Source organism: Fusarium solani (genome assembly GCF_023522795.1).
Source record: "Fusarium solani strain SB1 chromosome Unknown bctg00000012, whole genome shotgun sequence".
Classification (NCBI taxonomy): Eukaryota; Fungi; Ascomycota; class Sordariomycetes; order Hypocreales; family Nectriaceae; genus Fusarium; species Fusarium solani.
The window spans coordinates 1,206,304-1,228,355 of NW_027072146.1; the positions used below are offsets into that span (position 1 = coordinate 1,206,304).

Below are 22,052 nucleotides of genomic sequence, written 5' to 3' on the forward strand. Positions count from 1 at the left end.
AGATACAAAGAAGAAATAGTATGAACCATAATGCTGACTCGGTTGGCTTTCCAGGGTTCAAACCACCTTGCACGTTTACTCAGGAGTTCCCCACGCGTTCATGTCCCTGCCAACGCTTCCTTCGGCAAAGAGGTGGCGGCAAGGGATGCAGGATGACTTAAAGACATGGTTCGGATAGTGATTTAACAACTAAGAGAGGTACATGAAGCTCAAAAGCAACATCAAACATTTACATTCCGTGAGTTCCACCACTCACGTGGATTCTAGCACCCGTCACGTAGTCGCTCGCAGCACTGGCTAGAAACACTGTGACCCCCTTGAAATCGCTGGGCTTGCCCCATCTGCCGGCAGGGATTGTCTTGAGTATCCTATTACTTGCTTCCTCATCTCCAAAGCTGCGGTCAGACATGGGAGTGTGTATCCAGCTGGTCGTTCTGGTCAGTCTTGAGGGTCACCAATAAAACCCTTCCACTCGGGATGAAGACTTACCCAGGACAGAGCACATTGACTTGGATGTTGTAGATTGCTAGCTCATTTGCTAGCGAGTTCGTTAACTGTCCTACTGCCGCCTTGACAGGGCCATATACTGAGAATCTCGTCATGGCCCTCTCAGCTGCAATCGAAGCGACGTTGATGATCTTGCCCCCTTGCCCACGTTCGGCCATGTGCCGTCCAACTAGCTGCGACAGTACGTATACAGCGTGGTAGTGAATTTGAACAACCTGAAATCTCGTTATTAGTGATGCTTAGCACTACTAGCATCAGGATTACTCACCAATTCGCGATGAGCGTCAGTCTCTGTGAGCACCGGTACGAAGCCACCACTGATCCCTGCAACATTGCATAAAATATCAACCGAGCGCTGGTCACGCTTCAAAATGCCATCAAGTGTCTTCCGGATCGCATCCGACTTGGCTAGATCGCATTCATACACATCCACCCGTCGCCCTGTGTCTGCCCTGAGCTGCTCAGCAACTGACGAGACCTCACCGGGGATCTGGATTATGATTATGTCGGCTCCAGCTTCGGCCAGACCTCGAGCCATTCCGCTCCCAATCCCGCCATTACCGCCCGTGACGAGGGCTGTCTTTCCTGTGAGGTTGAAAAGCGAAGGTGTTGATATGGTTTCTCCATGGCAAATACTGGGAACCGGAGGAAACTCGTTGTCTGGGGGGAAGAAGGCCATTGTAGAGAGAGGTTTAATATGTAGTCGATGCCGGTGATAGAGCAACCTCTGACTTCTCAGGGACCTTATATAACCACGCTTTGCGTTGGGCCGTCGGCGATACTAATTCTAGCTTAGTCTTGAAACAGGGCATGTAGGGGCTTAAATTACCCCCATTATTATTACTAACTGTTTATAAAGGCCTCACTCTAAATAGCAGTATAAGATAAGTGAAGGTTTTAGATATTTATATCGCCTATGTATAATAAATAAACAATCATCTCCCTCGGCCCTAGCAGAGAGGCTCACGCCGCAGCTTGTTTAACGGTCGTAAACCTCAAAGTTGGCCGAGTTTAAAAGCGCAATACCCTTACTCCTCCACGTGTCACTCTCAACTGTGTTGGTCACGTTTCCTTCATAGAGAAAGTTTCTTGGTGCACCATGACCCTTGGCCTCTTGGTATATGGGCCACTGGGGAATAGTCTTGCCCAAACTGGGGACAGCCTTCTCCCGCCCTTTCCAACCGTTAGGGTTGCCAGTCGCAACAAACTTGATCCAGTCGCTCGCCATCAACCGCGAAAGTTCTCTATATGACTTGGCCAGCCCTTGAAACGGCGGCGTGCGAACCGGAGGGTAGCCTGTGCCCTCAAGATTGAGCATGGCAAAAGCCACTTCAACAAAATGCGTGGCTCCATCTAGGTAAGTTGCCCAAGACGGAATGGCGTTGAATCGAAAAGAGTAGACTGGCAAGTTGTGCTTTGCCCAAGTCTCGGCTGCAAGTCGACGTGGGGCCACCATCATGATGTCTCCGTAGTAGGTGGCTGTTCGTCGATACTGTTTGCCATATGATGCTGGAGGGGCCCAGTCAGCGGGGAGGTTGGGTAAGATCTGCTCTTGGCTCTTCTCAGGGTATGCTTTCAGAATCTTCTGTGCAAAAGATTTGCTGATGGGGGGAGATGAGTTCTCGATTGCCTTCTGGAACTCGTCCGTAGTGTTGATGCCCTTTGGTGAAAAGCTGGTTCCTTCATCTGTGTTAGCTCCAACAATGATTGGGACCTTGACAAAATGCCCGTCAGCGAGTTGCTTGGATGAGTGACGGGCCACAAAGTCGCTATCAATCTTGGGCGTCCATCCACCAGAAAGAGCTGTGGTGTTGAGCACGGCATTCAAGTCCTTGAAGGGTAGACCCCGTAAACATTTGACGGTATCGCAGCCGGTCTTTTCCAGAAGTAGCTTGTATGAGGCCTCGGCCAAAATTGTCTGAGAGCCAAGGGCCAATGGAGTTCCGCTTTCCATGATGGCTGCGCGGAATAGGCCATCGTTTCGGCCGTTGTAAGCCAGGATCTGCGCTCCGACAGACGCAGCGCCAGCGCTCTGCCCCCAGATGGTAACTTTTGACGGATCGCCGCCAAAAGCAGCAATATTCTCGTGAATCCAGTGAAGGGAAAGTCTCTGGTCGCGCAAGCCCATGTTGGAATTGCCCTGCTTGAAGAACTCGGCCGAGTTGAGGAAACCCCAGGCACTAAGGCGATAGTTGATGCTGACAGCAACAATTGGGTGTCCAATCTTCACGGACTGCTCCACGATGAAAGACAGGTTATATCGGAGGTCGACACCACTGCCCTGGACGTAGCCTCCGCCATGGATCCAGACAGCCACGGGGAGCTTCTTCTTTTCATATCCTGAAGGTCGGATGACATTCAAGTAAAGACAGTCCTACATGGAGTTCAGTCATGAGTTCTCCCCGGATATTTTGACACTTACCTCGCTCGTATTATAGCCAATTTGCGAAGGCTGAAAATCTTAGCATCGTGCGGGTGAATTTGGTCCTCATGACTTACTCCGTAGCCGACACAAGCAGGCGAATATTTGACAGCATCGCGACTCCCCTTCCAAGTTTCATGATAGGACCGAGGATTGCGGAATCTAAGGTCGCCAACCGGTGCTTGGGCATAAGGGATGCCGAGGAAGAAGTCTTGGTCATATTCTGGAGAATGAACTCCTTCATAGCTGCCATTCTTGATGGTAGCCACAGGCGTTGTGCTATGGGGCGTACGAAAGGGACCAGCCGCAACTTGTGCCAGCGACTGGGCTAGGACAAAGACACCGAAAGCCATAGGCTTCATGGTGATGACAGTAGTTACGAGCCTGTATGTCTTGGTAGATCAGTAAGGCGACGGACGGGCACGGCGTCATTTTAACGTCCAGCTAGGCAGTCAAAATCTGGGGTCAGTTTAATCTCTGCTAAATATTTACCCAACCCCAGAACAAATGAGTCGATCTAACCTTTTATCCTGGATGTCCGAGACCGAGGTAACATCGTCACCCCGCAATATCAAGGATGGCGATGCGGAGAAACTGACCATCTGCGGGGATATTGACCCTCACTTCGCGAATGACAATGATCCCATACGCTTACCGAACGGTCTAACTTGCTTCGACTCGTGCTAAAATATGAGTTCGGCTGGATAATTATTGCCGAATGCGATTTCACCTGCCATCTCATACCCAGCCAGTTTTCAACTTCGGGCAGAACATTGATACACTCGGACACATTCTTGAGAATCATTTCTTGTTCACTAGCTAGGACGTACTAAACACAATCTTACTCGACCTGCTTCTCATGTCTTCGCTGGTCAGCGCTGATGTAGTAGACGCCCTTTCGTGCAGAGATGAGCGGATCCTTGGACGATGTGATGCCCTTGACACCACCCCTCTCCGGAACCGGACTGAATGCAATCTGTTGCTGTCTGGCGGCGTTGTCATCCGAGACCTTGTTGATCTCGAGCTTACCAACAGGAACAAATGTGGTGCTCTTGTATGGCTTTGTGGCATCGTCCAGAACGTCGTGGGGGTCTGCGATGTGTGCCTGGATCGTGAAGACGATGGGCTTGCCTGGGAATCGTTGATGCAGGTCATCCTCCAGGTAGCTCTTTGGAAGGTTCTCCAGGAACTTCTTGTCCTCGTCGGTCTTCTGGGGGTAAAGATGCTCCCCGTCTGCGGGAATGAGGCGGTACCGCACGTTGGTGACCTTGCCATCCTTGTTGGTCAGGACGTGTGTGTTGGGTTCGTAGTACGTGATAGTACCATAGTTGTGGGGGTTTGGCTTCTCGGCCGACACGAATTCCCTGGCGGATTCGTGGCCAGGCTGACCGAGAAAGGCATTGAACGCAGCCCCAACCTGCTTCAGGATCTCCTTCTCCTTGGTAGCATCACGGCCTTCCTCAAGGGCCTTCTTGAGCGCGGCTTCAGCCTTTCCAACAGCCCCAAAGAGCTTCAGGAAGGCCAAGAAGCCCTCACCGTCCTTGGTGGCGAATCCGTTGAAGGTATGGGCAATCAGGTCGGTGTAAGTATCACAGTCAATCTGGAAACGGACAGCGATACCCTTAGGAGTGGCACCGTTGTCCACGTCGGCAATGTGAGGGATGCCACCGCCGACAGAAAAGCGAGCGACGACAGGGGTTGAAGGGTGGTTGAAGTGAGGAGCAATGGAAAGTGTCTTGGCCTCCTTAGTTGGTGTGAATTTACCCTCAACAAGAAGACCCTTGGCGTGAGCTGTGTACATGAGTGAGACTGAGATCAACATCAAAGGTACTGAGGTACATACTGGTGCGATAGCCAGGATGCTTGCCGAAAATCGCTTGCATGGCATTCACCAAGTCCTTTGGCAGTCCGCCCTTTGTTGCGCCATCTGCGCTGCCATTGGAGGGAACATCTTGAGTAGAAGACATTGTGAGTGACGAGACTCGGTCAAAATGAATGTCAAGTAGGAATAGTTTGAAAAGTTGCGAATTATGGAAGAACAAGTCGAGTTTATCAAGTCGAGGCTGACGCAGTGAGATTTCCCAGGTGAGAACGCAATCGAGCACGACATTCCTCAAGGTTCCATCACATTTTGCCTTATCAGAGAGTAAGCGGTTCTAGAGTGGTCGCCGCCAAGTAACAGCCAGCCATTCCGATGCATATCGGCGATCACGGGCCTCTGTCAGCCATGCGCTAGCTCCGGTGCACAGCCTCCCATCTGCTCTTTCAACTATTAGGACGACTATCTCGACTGCCCGCACAAAGAGACTCTTTTCTCCCTTGCAGAAACACAGCGTGAGGGGATATATTATCGGCCAGCCCATTGTCCTGACCGATGCTGCAGAAGGAAAAACAGCTCCGGCCTCAATGCACGCCACGGCAAGCTTCGAACCTCGCTGCTGTCGATGGATGCTAGCGGTGTGATATGGTGCGTGGTACGAATGTGTCAATCTCGGGGCTGAGTAGGTTGTGCAACAGTGACATCAGATGTGTTTGGCGCTGTATTGCAGGGGGGACTTGAAAATACGAGCACGAGCTGAAACAGGCAGAAGACGAGTTCAAGACACGCTGACCATATCAACTGCCGTGATTGGGGAATGGCCAAAAGGGTGCGGCAAGGCGTTCGCCAAGAGACAAACTTGCAAGCTTGTGAAAAGGCAGGTTTCCATTGCGCGAGCGCTGATGGGTCCAAAGGTCGAGGTCTGGAGCCTCACGTCAGTCACCGCCAACGGGCGTGATACCGTTGTGGCGGCTTAGGCGCACCGAGACATGCATCGAATGTGGTGTGGAATGTGAAGACCGGCTGTTACCTTGTGGGCATGTCTCCTCTTGGGTTGGAATGCAGCGTTATTGGCAATAGTTTGTTTGTCTTCGGACGAGATACCAAGACCGATCAAGCATGATGGGGCTTGCAGCAGAAGAAGGCCTCGTCTCTGAAGACTTATCAGTTCCTCAACTCAACTGAGACTGTTGAGACGACTAATGCCAACTAACGGCCGTCCGGTGCGGCACTACCCGCTGCCCTAGTGCTTGGCGGAGCGTGTTCACTGAGACATTGCTAGGCTAGGCCAGGGTCAACAGCCAGCCACATTCACAACGTATGGCAAAAGATGACCAAATGCGCCGCTCGAATTCGCTCACGTCAGTTCCTTGGCTGTTTCCCCGCACAAGGGAATGTCACCATTGCGGCAGTCACCTCCACAAAACGCGTGTACAGAGCGACGAACCAACGACGAGACAGTCAATGTCGTACAGGTCCATTTCAGCCGCACTACGACTTCAGGATGGACCTTGTTCATCTTTCATGTGTTATCTTGCAGCGAGCAGATTCCCGCCAGATTAAGCTGGGTGCATCTCTAAGTGGCTGGCTGTCTGGCGGGGAAGCGGACGACGTGCAGAGCTGAAGGCATGTCTGCATTAGAAGCCGCGTGTTTCCTAGGCTTTTTTTGTTGTTGTCGCGGATCAAAGAATCCAAATTTGCTTGGCTACTGCTACTGAGACGAGACCGGAGTTCAACATACAGCGTTGTGCGACCGGCCCAGCCGTCGGTTGAGGAAGGTCGTGATGATGTCCACAATGTCCACAATCCAAATGGGAGACGAGTGGCAAGGTGAATAAGTAGTATATAACGACTACAAATATCTAGACTTTGGACTCATCATCGCACTCTCTCTACATCCTCATCATACCTTCTCCCCTATTCGATCTACCAGCACTACTCCTTCACCATGTCTGCCGCCGTCCACAAGCCCCTCCCTCCTCGCTCCCAATTGGACAAGATCCTCAAGGGCAAGGTGAGGAACGATGTCGAGAAGGAAGACCTACAGGTCTTTGACAAGGGCGTGTTCATGAACGAGCTCTTGAGAATTGGCATTGCCCTCGAGACCACCAAGCAGGGTGTTCTCAAGGGCGGTCTCGTTGCCAATGAAGGTATCAAGAAGGGAACCTTCAAGGGCACGCAGCTCGCCATGACCGAGATGTACAAGATCATTGAAGAAGCGTATGTTGATCCTCAGCACCCTCATTGACAGAACCTAGCTAACCCAGCTTAAGTGCTGCGGCTCACTATGATGCCCGAGGCTTTGAGCCCATCTTCCCCGTTGAGAGAGATCTCACGACCAAGCAGCAGATCTACCAGTGGACCGATGGATCTGACGGTTACCCTCCTCATCTCAAGGACCTTCCTGACGATGAGAAGGACGACCAGACCAACAATCCAGAAGAACAGCCCAGGAGTGAGGGTGTCGGCAAGATCTTTGACTACAACAAGACGCAATTCGTGAGAAACATCGCCAAGGCCGTCGGCTTCCTCATCCCCAAGGAGATCGAGGCCGAGGGTACGCCGTACGCTGGCCCAACCCTCGCCGACTGCGAGCAATGGAACCGAGATCACCAGAGCCCAGCCACCGACATCATGAAGGGCCGCAACATCGGTGAGCACCAGGATTGGTACTCGGATGCCCGATTTGCTCAGCAGCACCTGAGCGGCGTCAATCCCTCCACCATCGAGACCGCTCCCAAGGACAAGATCCAGGACTACATTGCCCAAGCTGAAAAGCAGGGCGCTGATGGCATCAAGAAGATCTTGTCGAGCGGCAAGGACATTCTCATCCAGGACTACTCGTACTTCCGAAAGGCCACAGGTCTCAAGGATGAAGAGACCTTTATCAATGTTGTCCCCATCCTCAATGAGCAGAACGTACCCATCGGAAAAGCAGAGCGATACGCTTGTGCTCCGATTGTCATCTTCCAGTTGCACGAGGACGGAAGACTTCACCCTCTCGCTATCACCATCGACTACAAGGGCTCTCTCGACAAGTCTGTCACCATCTTCAACAAGAGATTGACGCCCGATGACAACAAGGTCGACGAGAAGGAGGACTGGCCGTGGCGATACGCCAAGACCTGCGCCCAGACTGCCGACTGGGCTAGACACGAGATTGCCACTCATCTCGTCGACACGCACATGGTTGAGGAGGCCATCATCGTCGCCACCAACCGAACCATCCCCGAGGGCCATCTCCTGTATGAGATCCTCAGCCCTCACTGGTTCAGAACCCTCGCCCTCAACTCCGCCGCCCGCACACTCCTCGTGCCAGCCGTCATTGCCAGAATCTCTGGCTTCGGTCCCACATGGAACCCCGTGGACCCGGACAAGTCCAAGTACCGAGCCTTCAAGCTCGTCGACTACTCGTACAAGACCTTCAACTTTGTAGACAAGTACATCCCCAACGACCTCAAGAAGCGAGGCTTCGACATTGAGAAGGAGAAGTACGAGAAGTACCGCAACTACCCGTACGCCTACGACATGTACCTTCTCTGGGGTGTCATTCGCGAGTTTGTCCAGTCAGTGCTTGAGACCAAGTACAAGTGTGACGCCGACGTGAAGAACGACAAGTACATTCTTCCCTGGTGCCAGGAGATCCAGAGCCAGAACGGTGGTCAAGTCACCTCGTTCCCCACCATCAAGACTGTTGACGAGCTCATCGACGCCGTCACCATGTGCATCCACATTGCGTCTCCCCAGCACACTGCCGTCAACTATCTCCAGGACTACTACTACAGCTTCGTCCCCGCCAAGCCACCCGCGCTCTGCACCGCCCTGCCCGGTGACCTCAAGACCCTCCAGGGCTACACGGAGGCGGACCTCACCAAGGCCCTCCCCATCGGTACCGAGGGCCCCAAGTGGAAGGACTGGCTCCTGGCGGCTCAGCTCCCCGAGCTGCTGAGCTTCAAGGTCGACGACCGGTACAACCTCCTGACGTACGCCAAGTCGCTGTACAACGTCAACAAGGCCCGAAACATCGGGGACAACCCGGAGTTCAACGCTGCTGCCATCAAGGACGCGGCCAAGACCCTCTACAGTCGTCTGAATGATCTTTCCGAGATTTTCCAGATCATTTCGTTGGCTCAGACCAAGGGAAATGTCGAGTATCCGGTCCTGGAGCCATCGACGACTGCTATCTCCATCTTGATCTAAGAGGATCAGTGAGGTTACTGCGGGATGGTTTACTTGCCGAAGTCATGGATGTCGTGGTGCTGAGAAAAGTAGTCAAAAAAATTCAATAGTACAGTGTTGTACCATCTCCCAAGTCCAAGATGTGAACCTTAAATGATATCGTGATATTGCCGAACATCTAAGAACATTCTCACCTTTCCACCATGAAATCTCCCCTCGCGCGCCTTGCAAGCTACATGAGGGCCACTAGATTCTTGCCCACGCCTATGAGGGCCATGCCCAATAATCACAAACTGGGCGTAGACACCTGTTGCCCTATGAGAAGTAACATTCACTTTAAAGAGGTCTTCTGTTAAGCAATAGACATGACCCTAATCATCTCAGTGCCTATTGAAAGGTATCATTCTCTTCTGCCATCAGCCCAGTGGTTATTGTGTTTAGAGTCTTACGGAGTGTAATAGCATCTGAGAGAGGCGAGGCGTCCTATGTTGGTGTTTCAAATTGGTCAATTAATTGAATTTTAATTCTGCGGCAAGTATACCAATTCTTAGTAGAATTGATATAGTAATTAAGTAACATTGTCTCTGCTCATGCAAAAAAGAAAGAAAAGAAAAAGAGCAACTCTTCCCACACAAAGCGCGCCGGCAGCTTCATCGCGCAACGAAGGCACTGTCCCGCTTCAGCCACGCCTCGACATCCTTGATTTGCGGATGAATGCTCTTAGCCAGCTGCATGTCCACATTGTAACCATCTTCCTTGAACCAATCCAACATCACACCGACTTCCTTCACTCCCGCCTTGAGTGCCTTCCCCAACAGCCCGACTGTCGTGCCGACGCCGGCGCCCGTGACGTTCTTGAACCTCTGGTTCAGCTCCTCAAAGGTAAGCTTGTCTCCGGCAAGCCCTATGGCCTGCTTGTTGAACCGCTCCGGATTGGCAAAGGCCTCAGCTGCGAAGACGCCAATGTCAGAAGTGGCAATCCACTGCAACGGCTTGTCTTTCATGGTGCTGCGGAAGCTCGTCATGAATACCTTGGCCTGGAAGTCTGGCGTGATGTTATCCAAGAAGATGACAGGGCGCAGGATTGTCCATCCCATGGCGGATTTCCCGTTGGCGGTGCTGTCGCGGAGGTGGTGCTCAATCTGATGCTTTGCCCTGAAGTGCGGAATTTGGGTTGGGTTGGTCCAGGACCGCTCGTTTCCGCCGCGGTCGACGCTGCTGTAGACGAAATGCTTCACATCGTTCTTGATGGATTCGTCAATGAGTGCTTTGCCTTGGCGGATTTCTCCCTCAAAGGAGGTGCCCTTGGCCACTGCGGCTTGGACTGAGTAGACACCCCAGATCGGGCCAGAGGCAACCTTGTTTGCCGCTCGAAACAGTGAAGGCACGTCGTCAAGGTTTCCCTCGACGAGTTTGACGGAGGATGACTTCTTGGTCAAACGAACAGCCGATGGCGACTGTGCGTTGCGAGTGACGGCGAGGATGGTGAAATCTTTGGAGAAACGAGCGAGGACGGCTTCCACGACACTGCCGCCTTGTTTGCCGGTGGCACCAGTAATTAGAAGATTGCGGGACATGGCGATGAGGACGAGAGGTAATTAGTAGGAGATGCAAGAGGGAAATGTCGGCGATGCAGTAAGACAGCGAGAAACACGGATTGTATTTAAATAAATTGTATAGCTAATAATATCAAGGATAGGCGGACTCTGTTTACCGCCTTGCATGTCGTATTGAGGTTCCTCCGCTTTTGTCAGCACGCAACAAGCGCTCTTAATTGCCAGCCCCGAAAGACCGCTCAATTTCGGTGGCCAAGTCTCCTGATGGAGTCCCACGGCTCGGCCTCCGGCCAACCCTGCAATCACCGAATAATGTCTGTCCTTGTTGTTTGCCAGTCGGCATTTGTCAGCGATCAATGCCTTTGTTTTTGACCTTATTGTTTTTTGGGGGGGGTCTTTGGGGAGGGGGTCGTTTTTCTCCGGCTGTCGCTAACCTCGCCGAGCGTTTTGTAGAGTAATCGGGAATAGCCCATTTCCCCCAAGAGCACCCGCTCCTAGAGAGCCGTATAAAATGGTATCTTATTCTTCTGTTCATCAGACTCCCTCACCTCGTACATTCCCATTGAAAATCAGCAGTAGCCTCAACCCAGTACCTCTCTTATAACCAACCGTCTTGTTTCACTCACTGCAAACATGTTGCTTTCCACCTTTTTTCTCGTTGCTAGCAGCATTGGAGCCGCAGTAGCCACCCCTGAGCCTCCTACTCTCACATACCTCTTCCGTATGAACCTCACCCTCAGTTCAACCATCAACACCGGTCCAGGTCCAGCAGGAACTCGACTGGCCATCCCCATAACTGGCGGGACTGTGTCAGGCCCCAAGGGCGAAGGTACGAATTGGCCGCAAAAGATGAACACAATGAGCCTCAGCTAACCATTCACAGGAACTGTTCTCCCCATCGGAGCTGACTTTGGTGCAATCGATGCTCTGGGAAATTTCAATGTCGACGCACACTCTGTGATACAGATGGATGACGGATCCTATGTTTACAGTCACTCGGCCGGCCCTTTGATCTCTGGCCCTACTGCTTTGGACAGAGTCAAGTTTGAGACTGGAAGCACCAAGTACGCTTGGCTCAACGAGATTCTCGCGGTAGCTGTCACTGATTTCCCGGGCCCTTGGGTATCTCTCGATGTTTGGCAGGTGAACCCTGCCTCCTAATGGGTTAACCCCCTCATCCTCGCGCAGGGTGCAAGATGGGGGTTTTGCTCGGTTCCTAGCAAACGTTCAAAGACAAGATAGACTTTTCACACCATAGACACATCTTGGACTCGAGATAAAAGTTGAATTTCAGAGGACGGGAATAGGATGGTTGGGTCTGTGAGTGTGGAAGACGAGATGAGACCCAAGCTTGAGCCATCTAGTTGTATTTCATTCTTATGTATATATTATTACAACCAGACATATGTCTACATCAAACATTAGCATAAAGCAGCGTCGCACAAAGCCGGCTCGGTCCGAATTATTCATAACAGCTGAGCTTCCTGGCCCAGGCTCGATGGATTCGCTGCGCAACATGAAATCACCAGTCACGATAGGATTTCGAAGCTCTTTACAACAATTTACGTCACATACTACGGTTGCGTTAGGTCCCACGAAATAACGACAGGATAATAGATGGTTACCTGGAAGCTAACAATTCTATGGCATGGCGGTTGACATGACCTCGCTGAAGGAACAATTGTATCTCTCCAGGGTAGGCTCACTCTGCTCCTCAACACTCCTCAGCTTAACCTTGTATAGGTACTCGTAATAACGAGCAAACAGTCTCATTTTCATTTTTGAATAAGGCCAAAATCCCCTCCACCTATCTGAAAACAAATTTCATCTTGGCTAGTGGCCTACTGATACCATGGCTTAATAATATCACTCATCTGGGATGTAACCAATGGACTCCACCAATCTTCTTCTACTTTGACTTGTAGAGAGACTCGAGGTCACATAACCAACCACTGCACCCCGGTTTGAGTCGTGCTTGGCGTGCTGCCCAGCACGCCCTGGTAGACTTGTTTTGCTCCATTTTTTAGACACATTTACCGCGCGCTACAACGGGTGACCCGCGGAGCTAGACCAAGTTCGACAGCTTCTTCCTGGATGGGGTTAAGCGATCGGAGTGATCGCGGCCCGCCGGTATTATCCTCAAGACCGGTCGGACCAACCACGGCCCTACGATATTACCGTTCACACCGAAGGGACATGCCAACTTGTCGAACGGTGCCGCATCGGATTCTCTCGGTGGTGCAGCCATGGCCGAACCAGCGTGCTGACAACCTACCTACCTAAATCGAGGTACTTCCCCGTATCATGCTTTGTTAGATGATCTTCAGATGCATCCGAAGCTCAATTCCAACATGATTACCTAAACCCAACCCGCAACATTCTTTTACAAGAGGAAAGCCGACACGCTCCCTAAACCCTCAGAGCTTTCTGATACGACTGGACTCTCACGGCTGCATCTTCCTGTTCGCTACAAGTTACAAGCCCTACCTCGATCCCCCCGGCCATGGCGTCCCACGCCCAAACCTCTTCGTCTCCATCTTCTGTCCCCGAAGGCGATTCCATCAACGAGCAGAAACGGGACCCTCGCCCTTCATCCGACGACACAGTCATGGTTGACGACCCTGATCAAGCGATTACAACGAGACACAATGCGAACAGCAAAATCGTTAGCTGGGACGGCCCAGATGACCCAGATAACCCCATGAACTGGCCAAATCGGAAGAAGTGGATGATTACAATCTCCTTGGGCTTGTTGACATGGGTTGTGACGTTCGCAAGCAGCATTTTCAGCACAGCGGTGAGGCCTGCTGCGAAAGAGTTCGGTGTGTCAACAGAGGTCATGACTCTGGGTACAAGCTTGTTTGTTTTGGTGTGTTCGCTAGCAGCACCGAGATGGCTTCGCCCCCTGGCTAATCAGTCCGTAGGGATTCGCCTTTGGCCCTCTGATATTTGGTCCCATGTCGGAGGTGTACGGCCGTAAATACCCGCTCTTCGTTGGATATTTCGTGTTTGCAATATTTCAAATCCCCGTGGCTACTGCCACAAACGTTCCAACCATCCTTGTCTGCCGACTTCTGAGTGGCCTGTTTGGTTCGTCCCCCCTCAGTGTTGTCGGCGGCGCACTTGTCGACTTTTGGCCCCCTGTGGAGCGCGGCATTGCCATGAGCATCTTCGCAGGCGCGAATTTTGTTGTGAGACGGCCTTCTTCCTTGAAAATCAATGACTTTGACGCTCACGAGACTTACTGCAGGGTCCTGTTGCCGGTCCGATCATGGGCGGGTTTATCACCCAAAGTTCACTCGGCTGGCGGTGGACAGCGTACATCACGGCCATCATGGCAGCTCTATTCGGTCCTATAGCATTCATAACGGTTCCTGAGACGCTGGAATCGACCCTGCTGACTAGGAAAGCTCGCTCAGTTCGTCTCTCGACCCGAGATTGGGCCATGCATGCCCTTGCAGAAGAAACGCCTGTTGATCTCGACGAGATGGCGAACCGAATCCTAGTCCGGCCCCTCGCCATGCTAGTGCTTGAGCCCATTATCATCCTCGTGACCCTTTACATGTCCTTTGTATACGGTCTCATCTACCTTTGTTTCACAGCATATCCAGCATCCTTTCAGCAGGACCGGGGTTGGAACAGCGGGGTTGGAGCTCTCCCGTTCCTGGCCATAATACTTGGCGTTGTAATCGGGGCCATCATCATTATCATCTTCTCCAAGACCCGGTTCACACGCATAATCAAGGAGAAGGGTCATCTGCCACCTGAGCAGCGGCTTCTACCGATGATCATCGGCGGGGCATGTTTTCCCATTGGACTTTTCTGGTTCGCCTGGACCTCGAGCCCTAGCATTTCATGGGTGCCACAAGCCATAGCTGGGGTTCCGCTGGGAATGGGCGTCATGCTGTAAGTGTTGACGATTTGGCGGGTTGGCAAAACGGCTGCTAACTTTGCCCTCACAGTATCTTTCTCCAAGGCCAAACCTACATCATCGATAATTACCTGATGAATGCAAACAGCGCCCTCGCCGCCAACGCTGTAGTGCGGGCACTGTTCGGTGCAGGATTTCCCATGTTTGCAGGAGCCATGTACAAAAAGCTGGGGGTTGATTGGGCCACCAGTGTTCTCGGCTTTATAGCCGTCGCACTTTTCCCAGTTCCAATCCTTTTCTACATCTTTGGCGAGAGAATTAGGAAGCTCAGCCGATACGCGCCAAGTGTTGGCCGTCCATAATAGCCGTACAGGAGGCTGGGACACTCATAATCGGACCTCAACGGTACCTTGTACGCGATTAACTCCCACTTGAGTTGGGGACTTGGTAATACACTTGTGGGTTTAGAAAATGATCTCTTAATAGACGGCCCAAAATTTTAGAAGCGACTGGTTTGGGGTTTTCAGTTATAGAGCCGGTTCGGTTTTCAGTTCTTGAATTAGACTACAGTATTTCTTATATAGTCTCAAACAGAGCCTTTTACTCCATGATCCCCGAACAAGTGCAATCTTTGTCTTGGATTAGTCCAATTTTTGTCTGCCTCGTGACAAATTCAACCCGAGGATGCCTATCGAGTACCTGACAAATATGACTATAAATCACATATTTGCAGCTCGACCTAGTCAACGACCTCTCTACGCATCCAATCAGCGGACGCATCTATACAATAGACTAGGCCTGCTGTAACCCCTCAAAGAGAACTTCGCCCGGTGCTCAAGGATACCAAGGCGAAGATGACCCGATGCAACGCCGTGTTCAAACAGCCGGCATACTCTCGCCACCCAGGGCAGAGTAGACGCTCATTCTCATGCCCGCGATACTATTCCAGGCTTGGTGAGTTCGAGTAGTCATCCATCTTGGTAGGCAGAATTGAACAGAAAGTGATGTGTGATGAGGCCTTGTCTCGTTTGGCGAGAATGGGTATTAATACTGATGTTGGCGGAAGCTGTTGTACCTGGTTTCTAGTTATTAGCAACTTCGAAATAAGAAACTGCCTTTGTTTTTGCGCTCTTACTCTGTCTAGAATACTCGAGTCCATGCCGACCTGCCTCATCCCTAAAGCAAGCTGAATCGCTAATGAGCGCGAGAACGGGTCCTTCTCGCCAGCGTGAGCCATTGCGCCGACAAGATATTGGAGATGTTGCTCGCTCTGCAGATATTGGGTTTCCATGTAGTCTTCTAGAAAGATCAAGGATGCGAGATATGCAGAAAACACCAAGAGATGATCAGTCATGGCGCCCTCAACGTCGCCAGTCGACTTGAGAGCGTTCAGTATTTGCTCTGCCGAGGGTAGAAGCCGAAGCCTGCTGCTTGCAAAAAATTCTGCTGGGAGGCCGAGCTCTCTTATCTTTGCCAACGCCGCTCGGTGTATGCAGATGACCGAGGTGTGAATACCGACATTGACGACGATGGCGTTCCGATTCCACCCGCACTGCGGGAGGCGGAGGCTCTCTGGGAGGTACAGAATCATGTTGGATAGGTCGGCGTCAATCCCTCGCATTCGAGTCCAGTATGGACCATTCGCAATGTCTTGAATGTTGTCGTTTGGGAAGGACCGGAATGTGTGCCCAAGAGTTCTGTAGAACGTATAGGCGGTAAGCACCTTACCAGCGAAGGGATAATAGGCCATAATCCCTTGAAGGGCGTCTATGAGCCAGGGCGTTGCTTCATTGGTGCCCATGTCGAAGGCATCGTCGGATGCGGGTAATCGGGTCTCGATCTACATCCGGTTGATACGTCAGGCCTTTAGGCTTCTCAAGCCTCTGCAATACAGTGATCTACTCACATCCTTCTCATTGACTAAAGCGGGCCAACCTGTGATGCCACCCACGAAGCGATCAGAGCAGAAGATGGCCCACCAGGTTCTCCTCCGTTCCTCAACCTCGAAATAGTCTCTCGGTGGAGGAAGCGGAGGATCCGTTGGCTGCTGTGAACTATCGAGACGGTGCAACCCGAGCATCTGGGCAATCCGGACACTCTTGGACAGACTGACAGACGCGCGAGAGAAGAGGAGATTCCGGGACTCATAGGTCGCTAGCAAGCACCAACATTGTGTATGGGCTATGGTGGTAAAGTATTCTCCTTGGCCCTAGCCGAAGGGGTCAGAATTACTGTTTCCTCGTGCATTTTAGTTCATGTACTCGCCTTCATCTCATCTGCCTCGGCATACCGCCTAGACCGTTGATAAAACGGCATTGCGAGGTGTGCGAACTCCTGACGTGTTGTTGCGGCTAGAGCCAAGACGGCGTACTGCAAGGACATGGGCGGACGCATATGGGCAGGGCGATGTAGAGATGCCGTGTAGCGTGTGCGGTGCAACATTGGAGCGTCTTGGTTTAGTTCATCAAAGTACAAACCAACTCTATGATATCTCAGTTAGCTCAGTCGGGCACACATGCACACATTCCCACGGAACAAGAAGCGTAGGAGAAAGGCCGCAATAAGGTGACCAAGAGGGTGGAGGCAGTAGCTCACAGTCGTTCAGTCAAATGGCTGGGCGGAAGCTGCTCAAACTGACCAAGTCCAATCAGTTCGTTTACCGTAGGTGGAACCTCCTGAGGCGGCATGGCAGTCGTTTGGATGAAGGGGACGCCATCGGACCCGGGCTCATAGAAAGTCGACTGGCCGATGTCTGTTGCATCATGGTTCCAGTCCAGATCAAGTCCAGCTTCCTCACCAAGTGAGAAGGGATCATCTAGCAGTGCGTCTGCTCGGCCGCTTTGTTTAAATATGTCCTCTAGTCGAGCTTTAAGAAAACGATTAGTTGGCGCAACTTATTGGCAACAGCGTCACGGTCACCCACCTAATCGAGTCTCCAATGTGGCATGAGAATTCTTCTTCTTAGTCGGTCGCTTCTGTCGCGAGTTTGGAAACACACATTCGTCTCCAAGTCGAACGCATCGGCTGCAGGCGGGCTTCAACCGATCGCATTTCACCTTACGAGCCCGACACTGAAAGCAGGAGAGCGTGGTGGTGCCTATGCTTGTGTGCCCACTGGCCTGCTCGCCTTCTCGCTCCCCTTCCCACGTTGAGGCTTGGCTGCTCGTTCCGATTGATTGCATATATTCATTGCTGTTTGATGAAGAGCCAGCCCTGAACGGAATCTCGTGCTCCATCTCGGCTGCTCGGCGAGTCGGTCAAGCTGCGGTAAACACGGCGTGAGTATAGGTAGCGTAAAACAAGCCGAGCGCGAGCCAGACGGCAGGTTGAAATTGAAGACTCGGGACAGTATATGGTTTTCTCTCATGAAAGCAATGAGGGGTCCAATGTTGTCAAGGGCCACTCGAGCTGTGCGTAGGCAGAAGAAGCGGAAGTCATGGGGTAACGAAGGGGCAAAATGTTGATATTCACCCGCGCGCGTATTACTCAGCTAAAGTTGGTGGTGTCTGGTTCCGCTTGCATGGCCTAGAAGGGTTCATTTTCCGTCTCGGCAATTGAGGACTAATCTACATACGAAGTAGTACCTTATGCATACAGGTCACAGGTATTTCAAATCATAGACTAGGTGTTACATCCTTTTGCCACAATTCATACGAATTTCCCGAGAAAGTGTTTTCGCTGATCAAGTTTCTCTCAAGCACTTTTGGGGCCTGGAGATGGGCTTCGACTCTGTGCAGACTCCAGAGCATCGAATAGCGCAATTATAGTCGGCCCGTATGCGTCCTGTTTGGCCGCAAATCCGGATTTGTATACTATTGTTAATATCGTTATAGATCCAGTCATTTGCCTCGTCGACTTGTGCCTGAAGAAGAGCCGGGTAGGGTTTCACATTGCCATGTTCCTCGTCCAGTAGACGGTCAAACTGGGCCAATTCTTAGCCAATGAGAAGACAACCATCGGGGAAAAAAACCGCCAACCTCAGTATAAAGCATCCGAATGATCTCGCTGTTTTCATTATTCACCATTGTTTTTAGCTTCTCGCTATAGAGGGTGGGAACGGTTAAATGATCCTGATAACCGGGGTCTGATTCGAAATACACAGAGCGTGTGTCAATGGTAAATGAACATAGAGGATGACGAAGAGGAAAAGAGAAACGGGGGTCTGCACGGATATAACAAGGCATAGGAATACCTCGTTAAATTCAAGGCAGCTAAGTAGTGCGAGAGCTTGCTTTCTACAACAAGGCACAAGTCCTCGAAGCCTGGCTTTGCAACCACAAAAAATCGAGCGTATACGCATTAGAATGAAAAGACCTCCAACGACACTCAGAACCATTGAGATTCTAGGGAGCCCTGTCCACGACATTCGACAGATCCGACACATGGATCCTCTTGTTCGTCGAGCATTGGCGTTTCAGGAGCGTCCGCTGTCGAAGAGGTTCCTTTCTTACTCGTCTGCTCTGACTTGGTACTGCAAAGGGAGATCTATCTGCAAGTGTGGATTGGGCTTGAAGGCTGATTCTCTATTCAACGGACCCTCCTATCCTGGCTTTGAGCTCACCTGTTTTGAAAAGTCAGACATGCCAGCGTTTTCAAGGTTAATGTGCCGTGATCCACGTCCCTCGTTTGATCTTCATCACCTATGGTACAACGAAATCGTTCACCCGTACTCTGAGCGGGGGCTGACGAAGCACTCTGATCGACCGTCGGCATTGTCTGGTATGGCCAAGAGGTTTCACGGGAATATTCCACACAACAATTACATGGCTAGAATGGCGACAAGATATTACATAGGGTCTTTGGTGAATAACAACAACGAGCGAATCAGGTGGTGGACCGGGGGGTCGTCTACCTGAAGATGGATACCGGGCACCGTCTTGGAGTTGGGCGTCAGTAGAGGGATCCATATCATTTCTATCCCACCATCGAAAGACATCCAATTTGGAGATCTTCAGAACAAGTGTCATCGAAACTCAACGCCATCCAGAAAGCATGGATAGTCCCTACAGTCATGTTTCAGATGGCTTCCACAGATTAAAGGGGCCCGCCACATTGGCCTCCCTGACCATCTCGCCTACCCCTACCGTCAGCCTACACTCTACACGGTTCAAATCCAGCCCAATCAAGAAGAACGTGTGGTTGGACACCCCGGTTCAGAAATTGCGTCTCCCTGGCGACTGCGGCACAGTAATTGTCAGGTCACACCACCCGAAGCAGCAGCAAAAGATCAAGGCACGGGTGACTTGTGTGGTTTTGCACGACAGCGTTGAGGTGGCAAATAATTCGAGTGCAATTTTGCGACGGTTTTTGCTTGTTTTGTTCAACTATATGCAAGGTCATCAATCTTTCCTATGGCCAGGATCTGTTGTTTCAGCTGTTGGAACTCGAACGCAATGATAGACGCGTCTCCGAACCGAGGTCAATCAGGATCAAGCTCAATGCCGACTGAGTTCAGAAAAGAAAGATTCCTTCTTGTGATTCAAGTATTATAATCGCTGAATATATACAAGATCTCTGAGAAGACGTAGTGGGAAGACAAGAACGCTCACACAGCGGGAGGTCATAAACCAACAAGGTATAGCCATAATAGCCAACGAATAAATTAAAACCAAATAATCTCAGAGCTCATGCTTAGTGTATCTTGCTAGTATCCTGCGCGATTATTCCAATCTGAAACCCTTGACGTCAAAAAGAAGGAGAAGGCGGTTTTGGTTGTGCGGTAGCGGTTGCAGAGTCTTGTCCGGTCGAGGGGAGCGCCTTGAATTAGACGTGGCTGGGATCGGCAACGGTGTTGTCGACGTTGATGACGTTGGCGTGTTCGTCGACCTCGTACGTCTTCTTCTGCTTGGACGTCTTGACTGGGCTGTCGGACGCAAAGATGTGGTCCAGTTCCTCGAGCTGTGAGGGCTGTCAGCGAGGTTCTCAGGCTGTAGAAGCAGGGGACTTACAGTTCGGTTCTTGGTCTCGGGGACGAGGAAGTAGAGGATGCCGGACTGGATGAAGCACCAGACGCAGAAGACGATGTAGGTCTTCCAGGCAATGTTCTTGAGAGCGACCGGGATACCAAACTGCATGACAAGCATAGCTATTGAGTCCGAGTGTCAGTATGTCATCTTGAAAGTAGACAGGGGGTTCTCTTACCAGCAGAGGTGAAGAGGGAGCTGAAGGCCATGCCCTTGGCTCGGATCTCGTAGCTGAGGACCTCGACGGGGTACAGGGCCTGGAGAGGAGTCCAGCCAACCGAGTAGCAGATCTGGAAGATGTAGACCCAAGCAAGGACAGCCCTGGAGACTGAGGGGGCAACCTTGTCAGCCTGCGCCTTGTCGTCAACATCAGTGATGTTTCCGATAGAAGCTGGGACAGTGACGCCGATCCAGCAGAGACCGCAAACGATGTTGACAACAATCAGCATGGGACGACGACCGACGATATCAGTGAGAGTGGCGCCAAGCATGGCAAAGGCGATCTGGACAGCGTTGATGCCCATGGCAACGTCCATCTGCTGCGCATCGTCGCGAATGCCTGCGGTCTCGAGGAAAGCCGCGAGATAGTAGGAGACGACGTCTGCCACGAGTTAGTTTTGTTCAAGTCTCCAAGCTGCAAGTTGTACTCACTGTTGCCAGCCCACTGTCCAAAGAGAGACACGAGACAGTTGCAGGTGAGTCGGTAGATCGAGGCCTTGTTCTTGAACAGGGCGCGGTAGTCCCACCACCTCTTGTCAGTGCCGTCCATCTCCAGATGCTCCTCATACTCATTAAGCTGGAGCTTAACCCATTCACTCTCGGGGTTGCCTTGGCCGTGGAGCCTGACCAGGTTCTTGGTGGCCTGCTCCTTCTTGTTGTGAGTGTAGAGCCATCGAGGGGACTCGGGGAGCCAGAGGGCACCGAAGGCGATGACGGTGGGGAACATCAGCTGGAGACCGAGGGGGACCATCCAGGAAGTTTTACCCGAATGGTGAAGGCTGCCTCGAGAAGAACCGCTAGCAACGAGGGCTCCGACGGGCCACATGACGTTGTAGAGACCGGTGACGACACCACGGTGGGCAGGGTGAGAGACTTCGACGACGTAGACAGGGCCGGCGGCGGCGGCGATAGCAACACCGAAACCAAGGAAGAAACGGCCAGCCATGAACTGGTCGACGCTAGCGGTGTGGTAGCAGGCGAGCTGGATGATGACACCGATGATGATGATCGAGGCACCAATTGTCATGCCGGCACGTCGGCCCCAGGTATCGATGGCGGGACCAACAAAGGGGATAGCTACGACGGAACCAATCTGATACATGGAGGTGACGATACCTAAAGACGTGTTAGTTCCCTGTCTGCCAGGCAAAACATAGCGCTACAATCAACAACATACCGGTTTCGATACCAGCGGTGCCCACATCAAAGAAGGCCTTGAACTTCTTGTTGGAGAGGAGAGTTCCAAGGAGGGAGCCATCGAAACCGTTGGCGGTAGAGCAACAGAAGGCGACGGCACTGGCGATTATGAGGATGGCAGCGGGAAATCTGGGAGGCGGCTCCTTGAGCATGGCCTGCTGGAAGGCCTCATCACCAATGGCCGTCTTCTTGGCTGCGACGACATGCTGAGCCTGGAGTTTCACGTGTCAGCTAGGCTATCCAACGCTTGTTTCTGGGGAAGAGGGAGACCCACGTCGTACTTCTCGTCGTGCTTTTCGCTGTGGATGGAGGACCCCAT

General features: G+C 51.8%; 8 protein-coding genes across 8 annotated transcripts; 3 read left to right on the forward strand and 5 right to left on the reverse strand.

The window, feature by feature from the left end:
- Window positions 1–229: 229 nt before the first annotated feature.
- Window positions 230–1,186, reverse strand: MRS44_016392 (uncharacterized protein; the record flags this gene model as incomplete). Its single annotated transcript, XM_065618014.1, has 3 exons — window positions 230–434; window positions 490–722; window positions 776–1,186. 3 exons carry the CDS (start codon window positions 1,184–1,186, stop codon window positions 230–232), a joined length of 849 nt encoding a protein of 282 aa, XP_065474086.1.
- A 300-nt stretch (window positions 1,187–1,486) lies between these two features.
- On the reverse strand, window positions 1,487–4,896 carry MRS44_016393 (uncharacterized protein; the record flags this gene model as incomplete). Its single annotated transcript, XM_046272842.2, has 5 exons — window positions 1,487–2,881; window positions 2,930–2,959; window positions 3,007–3,313; window positions 3,775–4,720; window positions 4,773–4,896. The coding sequence occupies 5 exons, from the start codon at window positions 4,894–4,896 to the stop codon at window positions 1,487–1,489; spliced, it is 2,802 nt and encodes a 933-aa protein (XP_046131030.2).
- Window positions 4,897–6,696: 1,800 nt separating this feature from the next.
- Window positions 6,697–8,948, forward strand: MRS44_016394 (uncharacterized protein; the record flags this gene model as incomplete). The annotated part of the gene is made up of 2 exons (XM_046284169.2): window positions 6,697–6,968; window positions 7,022–8,948. The coding sequence occupies 2 exons, from the start codon at window positions 6,697–6,699 to the stop codon at window positions 8,946–8,948; spliced, it is 2,199 nt and encodes a 732-aa protein (XP_046131028.1).
- Window positions 8,949–9,577: 629 nt separating this feature from the next.
- MRS44_016395 (uncharacterized protein) lies at window positions 9,578–10,504 on the reverse strand (the record flags this gene model as incomplete). Its single annotated transcript, XM_046272841.2, has 1 exon — window positions 9,578–10,504. The coding sequence occupies one exon, from the start codon at window positions 10,502–10,504 to the stop codon at window positions 9,578–9,580; it is 927 nt and encodes a 308-aa protein (XP_046131027.1).
- A 612-nt stretch (window positions 10,505–11,116) lies between these two features.
- On the forward strand, window positions 11,117–11,644 carry MRS44_016396 (uncharacterized protein; the record flags this gene model as incomplete). The annotated part of the gene is made up of 2 exons (XM_065618015.1): window positions 11,117–11,312; window positions 11,367–11,644. The coding sequence occupies 2 exons, from the start codon at window positions 11,117–11,119 to the stop codon at window positions 11,642–11,644; spliced, it is 474 nt and encodes a 157-aa protein (XP_065474087.1).
- Window positions 11,645–12,986: 1,342 nt separating this feature from the next.
- On the forward strand, window positions 12,987–14,716 carry MRS44_016397 (uncharacterized protein; the record flags this gene model as incomplete). The annotated part of the gene is made up of 4 exons (XM_046280129.2): window positions 12,987–13,352; window positions 13,408–13,674; window positions 13,734–14,389; window positions 14,446–14,716. The coding sequence occupies 4 exons, from the start codon at window positions 12,987–12,989 to the stop codon at window positions 14,714–14,716; spliced, it is 1,560 nt and encodes a 519-aa protein (XP_046131026.2).
- A 578-nt stretch (window positions 14,717–15,294) lies between these two features.
- On the reverse strand, window positions 15,295–17,590 carry MRS44_016398 (uncharacterized protein; the record flags this gene model as incomplete). The annotated part of the gene is made up of 6 exons (XM_065618016.1): window positions 15,295–15,429; window positions 15,490–16,194; window positions 16,261–16,535; window positions 16,616–16,836; window positions 16,950–17,220; window positions 17,278–17,590. 6 exons carry the CDS (start codon window positions 17,588–17,590, stop codon window positions 15,295–15,297), a joined length of 1,920 nt encoding a protein of 639 aa, XP_065474088.1.
- Window positions 17,591–20,117: 2,527 nt separating this feature from the next.
- On the reverse strand, window positions 20,118–22,052 carry MRS44_016399 (uncharacterized protein; the record flags this gene model as incomplete). Its single annotated transcript, XM_046270200.2, has 6 exons — window positions 20,118–20,252; window positions 20,303–20,439; window positions 20,496–20,918; window positions 20,969–21,652; window positions 21,714–21,945; window positions 22,008–22,052. 6 exons carry the CDS (start codon window positions 22,050–22,052, stop codon window positions 20,118–20,120), a joined length of 1,656 nt encoding a protein of 551 aa, XP_046131024.1.